This window comes from Neomonachus schauinslandi, chromosome 5 (genome assembly GCF_002201575.2).
Source record: "Neomonachus schauinslandi chromosome 5, ASM220157v2, whole genome shotgun sequence".
In the NCBI taxonomy this organism is placed as follows: Eukaryota; Metazoa; Chordata; class Mammalia; order Carnivora; family Phocidae; genus Neomonachus; species Neomonachus schauinslandi.
In genome coordinates this window covers 159616720-159623990 of record NC_058407.1, presented here as the reverse complement: position 1 = coordinate 159623990, position 7271 = coordinate 159616720, and the positions used below count along the sequence as shown (strand labels likewise).

At 55.9% G+C, this 7271-nt stretch overlaps 1 protein-coding gene across 1 annotated transcript; it reads right to left on the bottom strand.

Moving 5' to 3' along the window:
* Positions 1 to 2616: 2616 nt before the first annotated feature.
* ZNF48 (zinc finger protein 48) lies at positions 2617 to 6720 on the bottom strand. The gene is made up of 3 exons (XM_021700446.1): positions 6536 to 6720; positions 6275 to 6368; positions 2617 to 5163 (listed from the first exon to the last, which is right to left on the bottom strand). The coding sequence occupies exons 2-3, from the start codon at positions 6351 to 6353 to the stop codon at positions 3362 to 3364; spliced, it is 1881 nt and encodes a 626-aa protein (XP_021556121.1). The 5' UTR covers positions 6354 to 6368; positions 6536 to 6720; the 3' UTR covers positions 2617 to 3361.
* Positions 6721 to 7271: the final 551 nt, after the last annotated feature.

Sequence of the window (7271 nt, the reverse complement as noted above, 5' to 3'; positions counted from 1 at the left end):
CACTCGGGTGCCCCTTGGGGGCTTCTATCATGTGGATAGGGAAGGCATCTCAGGAAATAATACTTGAGATGAATCTTGAATGATGAGAAAGGATTAGCCATTTGAAAATCTGGAGGAAAAGTGTTCTAGACAGAACTGCAAAGGCCTAAGGTGAGAATAAGCTTGACATATTTAAGGAACAGAAAGAAGGTTTGTGTGGCTGGAGCCAAGTGAGTTAGCAAGGGGAAATGTAACATGAGAGATGGAGGAGAGGTGGGGAGGGGCCAGGTTATGTCTGGAACCCCACTTCTAGCAAAAGGTAAGACCTGCTTGCCCTGATTCAATCAGTGAGGAGACTCAGCTGGGAACAGTGAAAAGTTACCATGGGAAGGGTCTCCTGCTGTGGGAGGGCTTTGGAATAGATGTTTGCAAAAGGAGGAAAAGGACTTCTGTCCATTTGCTCTACAAGCATGTACAAGTATATACCTGAACTCAGATCTAGTTTCTGTTCTTGAGAATCTCATAGTCTAGCAAAAAAGATTGTGATAAATAAATAAATAAATATATATGAATAAACATAAATATGTATGTATCAGTGGGAAAGCAGTAGGTGTATAAGTGTTCTGGCAGGATAGTTAAGATGAGTGAATAACAATAACCCCCTGGGAAGGGAGTCGTTATCGGGTGCAGGCCTCTCTGAGGAGATAACTGTGAAGGACCTTCAAAGAAGAGTGGGAGCTTGCCATATTGACAAGGAGGTAGCAGCTTGTGGGACTGTAAACTCTTGTGAAGAGCACATCATGTTCCAAGGACACACTGCTCACCAAAGTATTTAGTGAGGCCTATTGTGTGCCAGGCTCCCGCTGGGACTGGGAGGTAGAAAACTGAATCTGGAAAAGTCTTTATCATACAACTCATTACTCTGCATTTCACTGTTTGCTTTCAGACTCACTAGAACTCTACTTCAGTTCTTGATGCCCAAGGACTTGGGCGCATTCTCTTCTCTCTGCCTAGAAGACTCCAGCTCCTGTACCATCCCTCGCTCCTCCTTTCTTAGCTTACTCAGTCCTTAGGTCTAAACATAATTGCCATTTCTTTGGAGAGGCCTTTGAATCAGGTAGGATTCTCTTCTGTAGGTATGCTTCCTGCATAGTCCTTCCTACACTTGTAATTATTTGTCCAACGTCTGTCTTCTGCATAGAAGCTGAGGGCAGAGACTTTGTTTTATTCATCGTCCTATCCCCATACCCAGCACACAACTGGTAATGCTGTTGAGTGACCAATCATCCTCAAGAAGTTCTCCATGTTTCAAGTGCTCAGAAGAAGTAGATTTTAACTCAGGCTGGAGGTTCAGGGAAGGCATCTGGGAGAAAGTAATGCTTGAAGTGTTCTGACTCGGAGAGGTTAGCAAGTCGGGGGTGGGGGGAAGGGAGGAATGAGCATTCCAAGTAAACGAAGCAATATTTAAGAAGCACAGGGCTGAAACCACACAAATGGAAGACCTTGGATGCCAACCTGAATGCCAAGGAGCTACGTTTTCCGGAGGAGACATATGGAGCTACGGCAGGGTTTTTAATAGGTAGCGACACAAACAGATGTAATTTTACAAAGGTCACTGCAGGCGGGCTTGGAGGCCGGCTGGTAAGGAGGGGAAACACGGAAACCAGCAGGGGCGATCTTCCAAAAGCCCCCCCAAAGGCCTCCATTCAGGCCTATGGGCGTGTGTGCACCTAAGGACCGAAGCCGCCAAGAACCCCGGGCCTGAACGCAACATTTCGAACGTGTATTACAACTTGGCAGAGGTGGGAAGATAGGGAGGAAGGGCGCCGAAGCCAGCTTTCATTGGTTTCTAGGGAAGCCCGGCCGATGGTTAAGATCTCGCGAGAGCCTCTATCCAGGGACCATTCCCCCACCGAGACTAGCAGAGACGCCCAACCGGCGAAGTTGCAAAGCGGCCTTGTACTTCATTTCTTAGATGGGTGAACTGCCCTCGTCTTTTTTGTCCCTGGCCAATCAGGTCAGTTCCTCCTTCCCTTCCTCCCTACTGGCGCCCTCCTCGGAAAAAGCTAGGAATTGGAGTCTTGCTCCTAATGACGCATGGGTCGCTGGGAAAATATGGTTGCTTTTTCCAGGGGATAAAGAGGCGTCCCCTTTGCCCTCCCTTTGGACTATGCAGTCAAATGACCTGTTTCTCGACAAATAAAAAAGGGTCTCAGGGAGACGGGGTTTCCCAGTAGGCAGAGCCTCAGTGTCGGGGACCTCCGCGCCTTACTAGACAGCCGGCCACCTTTCTCTCCCACCTGTCGCCATAGCAACGGCGCTCACCGACCTACGCCCCACCCCCACCCCCGTGGCGCCGAGTGTTTTTCCTTTTAGGGGTCGCGCTCGACGTTGTGGCGTAGGTGGCGCCTGTGGGCAGCCAGAACTCAGGTCTAGGGCATCAGCTGACAGACCTGGTGGCCGTTTTTCCAACCAGATGTCACAGCTGGAAAGCGGCTGACTGTTCCAACTTTTTATCTGACGGGCTCGAAGAGGGCAAGGGACCCTCACAAGTTTGCGCATGGCTTCACCTGTGGTGAGGCTTTGACACCTTCCCCCCGGTCGCCGCACACATACACAAGCAGAGTCCGAGCTTCCGACAAGAAAGTTTATTGGCGAGGAGATACACGGAGATGTGGCTGTCCTGCCTTGGAGCTTCCCTGGCCTCTCCTCACTCCAGTCCTGCCCTTCTCCCAGCCAGTTTGTCTGCTGACGTCCACCAGGACCTGGGCTTGGCATCGACTGTTTGTCCCTTCTGCTGTCTCTGGTCTATTCTGCCAGTGTCCAGGTGTCGGGGCGGGTTGGGGTTCTCCAGGGCAGATAGGTGTGGGCTGTCCAGCAGCGCCCTTCCTGGCTAAGACCATGTCCAGTGTGGCCTGAGCCTGGATACTGCAATCCACACAGCAATACTCTTCCCATCAGAAGGTTCCAAGATGCCCCTGCCTCTCTACCACCCAAAACTCCTGAAGTCTCACTGTTGTGGCTCATAAGGTCAAACAAACCCTGTTTGGTGCTGGCCAGGGTGCTGGTCTCCTAGGGGCAAGGTTGGGTGGCAGTTTATTCATTCAGTAAGTACTGAGCGCCTACGCTATTCAGAATACAAGGCAGTGTTCTAGAAGCTGGGGGTATAGACCATAGTGTCAAGGTCCTGACTGAGCCCAGCCAGGACAGTTTCCTGAGCTTCAAGGTCATTGTCTCCAATCTCTATTTCTATCTATTCACTCCTTTCTCCCATTTCTTCCCCTCCTTCTCCCTCCCACCACCTCCCCGGCCCTTTATTCTCTGCTTAAGCAGCAGATACCCTCCCTTTGGTCTCCTGGGCTTCCATCTTCCCTGGACCCCATCATTCCAGTCCTGTTGGTGGCTCCTCCTTGAGGGGCCTTGCCCGACCATCCCCTGTCCCAAAGGGCCGCAGGACCAAGTGCCCACGCTGGTGCTTGATGCGGGCAGAACTGTCACCAAAACCTTTGCCACACTCTGCACACTTATATGGCTTCTCCCCAGTGTGTGTTCGCCTGTGTTTGACCAGATCTGAGCTCCGGGGGAATTCCTTCCCACAGAAGCCACACACATGGGGCTGGCTGGGTCCAGAGGGCTGGGCTCGGACTCGGGGTCGGGGGGCTGTGGGTGCCGGACCAGGGGGGTTATGTGGCCTCAGGAGAGTGGATGGTGGTGGTGGCCGAGCCCGTTCACCTCGGTGAGTGCGGAGGTGCTTGACTCGGGCCGAGCTGTCAGCAAAACCCTTGCCGCATTCAGGGCAGAGGTAGGGTTTTTCCCCTGTGTGCACACGATGGTGTTTCACCAGGTCCGAGCTTCGGCGGAAGCCCTTGCCACACTCAGGGCACTTGTGGGGCTTGTCACCTGCCAATGGTGGGGGTGGCTCCCCAGCCTGTGGGCCCCCGGGCTCTGGCTCCAAGCCAGGCAGGCCAAAAGGCCCATCACCCGAGTGTGAAGGGCTTCGAGGTGTCAGCGGGGGGCTCGTGCCAAGAGGAGGTGGGGGTGGGCTTGAGCTGGGGGGTGGGCTGGGGATCAGGGGGGCCAAGGGGTAGCCTGGGAAGCTGAAGTCCTGGGGCTCCATGTGAGTGAGGCGGTGGCGGAGAAGGGTGGAGCTGAGGCTGAAGGTACGGTCACATTCTGGACAGGCGTGAGGCCGCTCCCCACTGTGGGTGCGGAGGTGTTTGACCCGGGCAGAGCTGTCGGCGAAGCCCTTGCCACACTCGGGGCATAGGTAGGGCTTCTCTCCTGTGTGCACCCGCAGGTGCTTCACCAGGTCTGAGCCCCGGGCAAACTCCTTTCCACACACATCACAGCCAAAAGGTTTGGGCCCCAAGTGACTGCGCTGGTGGCTCAGAAGGCTGCAGCTGAGCACAAATCTTTTGCCACAGTCGGTGCAGATATATGGCTTGTCCTGGGCCTTAGGTCCCTGTGTGGCTGCCGTGGCTGCTCGAGAAGGCTGCCGTCTGGGCACCACGGGCCGGGGAGGCTGCTCCCCCCGGTGTGTCCGCTGGTGCTTTATGCGAGCAGAACTGTCACCAAAGCCCTTGCCACAGATGCCACACTTGTAGGGCTTCTCACCCGTGTGTGTCCGCTGGTGTTTCACCAGGTCAGAACTCTGCCGGAAGCTCTTGCCACATTCGCCGCAGATAGTGGGGCGTTCACCAGCTGGGATCCTGGACCGAGAAATCTTTGGGGGGCCTTGGGCTGGTGGTCGGGCTCTGTAGGGCTTTTCACCACTATGAGTTCGCTGGTGTTTTATACGGGCAGAGCTATCCCCAAAGCCCTTGCCGCAGACCCCACACTTGTAGGGTTTCTCCCCTGTATGGGTCCGCTGGTGTTTCACCAGATCTGACATCTGCCGAAAACTCTTGCCACACTCACCACACACGGCAGCCCGATCACTAGCCTGGCCCCAACGTGGCTCTCCCAGGAGCCGGGGACCTCTGTCCCGAGCCTGAGGTTTTCCTGGTCCCTCTCTCTGGACCCACAAGTCATCCCAGGTCTGGATGCCTTCAGGTTTGAGAGAGGCATTTCCTACTTCATGACCTGGGGCCAAATCTTCCTCTTCCTTGAACCCCAAGTCATCCTCCTGTGGGGTATGTTCAAACTCATCCGGCTGAGAAATCTCCACATTCTCACTCCCTATACCTGGGGAAAGAAAAGGGAGTAGTAGACCCTGCCCTTTGGCTCAGCCCCTATCTTTGATAACAACTTCCCCAGGAAGGCTTCCTTGACAATCTGCGGTCACAAGGATGCTCTCCCTCTCCTCTGAACTTCTGAAACACTTCTTATTGCTGCCTCTCATTAACAATGATAACTTCCTTATAACATTCCCTTAATATATGCGAGTCACTGAACTAGGCATCACTGAATCCTTGCAAACAATGCTATGAAATAATACTATTACTACTCCCATTTTATAGACATGAAGACTCAGCGAATTTAAGTCACTTACTCAAGGTTAGAAAGTAGCAAAGCCATGTTTCTAACTCAGGTCTGTCTGATTCCCAAGCCTGTGTTAACCACATTATACTGTCTCTATTTGAAAACCTAGTATTTGCTATTTCTATAGCCCATTCTGTAATTTATTACTTCAATCATCTTGCGTGTATCTAAGAGGACCCAGACGCCCACCTGTCCCTCAAAATGCGTAGGGTTGGTAGGAGAGAGAAGATCAAGCACAAATAATATAATTGTGGGATCAGAATAACCGCTGTCACAAGAGAGCAAGGAAATAAGGAGATAGGGCCAAGCTTTCACAGCAAAGGAAAAGAGTAAACCACGGAGAGGAATGGAAGATAAAGCTGGAAAGGGATGTTGGGACTCGATTAAGCATGTAAGGCCTAGATCGAACACTAGGCTTTTGATTAGTAGGCAGAAAGGAGCTAGGAAAGGTTTTTGAGAAGGGAAACAGGATTAAATCCGGACTTGGATCAATGTGGCTGCTGAGTGCATCACTGATGAGAAAAGGGATGTGGGGAGGCTGTTGCAATTGTCAGGATGAGATAAAAGGAGGCCTGAAGTAGGGCAGAGGCAGTGAGGCTGGTAATGACTGTCGAGGAGCCAGGAGAGTCCTTGAGATGAAGCCCCTCACGGCCTGACGCAGAGTAGGTGCTCAGAAACGTTGGCTCCTTAACCTCGGTTTTTGCTCCCCTCCCCCTCCCCCTGGAAGCACAGTTCATGTCCGATTTTTCTGGGTCTCGGCCAGACAGAGCCCAGCACCGGAGTCCCCACCCGGCCCCACCGTCCCGGCCCTCACCTGTGCGGGCTCCTCTCAGCTGCTCCCTCTCCTCTGCGCCCTGGAGATCCGGGCCCCAGGGCTCCACCGCGCGCTCCATCGCCCGCACGCCGCCCTGAGCAAGGGGACAGACACAATCCCACGGTCACACAGCCATGTGCAGCCCGCGGCGCCCTGCCGCTGCCCTCTGCCGGCCAGCGCGGGCACCGGGCAGCGGCCGGGTCCGAGGTGCGGGGCGCGGCTCCCGGTGACCCCCGCCCGCGCAACCGGCCGCCCCTGCACCTGCTGCTCCTTCCGGCCCGCAGCGCCCCCTTCTCCTCCTGGCCGCCTCCGGCTATGTCACCCCGGCGCCCTCGCGAGCTCCTCCGCGGGGCTCCGCTGCCCGAGCCGCCGGCGGCCCCGGGATGCGGGCTCCGCGCCAAATGGGGAGGGGGCTCGGACCCAGGCGTCCCGGGGGCGGCCGCCGGGGGGCGGGGACGGGAAGCGGAAGCGCTGGGCCTCACCGAGCCGCTCTAGGACCCGGGAGGAGCTGCACGCCTGTGGGGGCCGCCCGCGTCCTCCGGAGCTCGGTGGCCGGCGGGAGGCCGCGTGCCGCGGACAGGGCTACTCTAAGCCGAGGACAGTTGCCTGAACTCGGTGGTATTAACCGTGTACCTCCTGGGCTGGAGCCGGGGTGATGAGGGCCGAAGACTCTTCCTAATTATCGCTGTGTCGGGCCGCCCGCGCCGACCTCCGGGGCTGGCCGACTGCGCCAGCCTCCCCGGCCCGGAGAGACAAAGAGAGATCCGAAGACTGACCCAGGGAAAAGGGTGGGGGAGAGACCAAGGCAAACAAAGGGCGGTGGAGGGCGGCGGAGACCCCAGACGGGGCGGGGGCGGGGCGCCGAGACACAGGAAACAAAGCGGGGCCGGTCCGAGAGGCCTAGGGCCGGGGGGGGGGGGGGGGGGGGGGGGGGGGGGGGGGGGGGCCGCCCGGGCGGCTCCGATACGGACAGTGGACGCACCAAAAAAAAGATGGG

Excerpts from the sequence above, each read along its gene's own strand:
- ZNF48 (XM_021700446.1), bottom strand. The coding sequence starts at position 6,353 with ATGGAGCGCGCGGTGGAGCCCTGGGGCCCGGATCTCCAGGGCGCAGAG. Across the intron at positions 5,164-6,274 it reads GCTGAGAGGAGCCCGCACAG|GTATAGGGAGTGAGAATGTG; the intron begins GTGAGGGCCGGG and ends TTCTTTCCCCAG.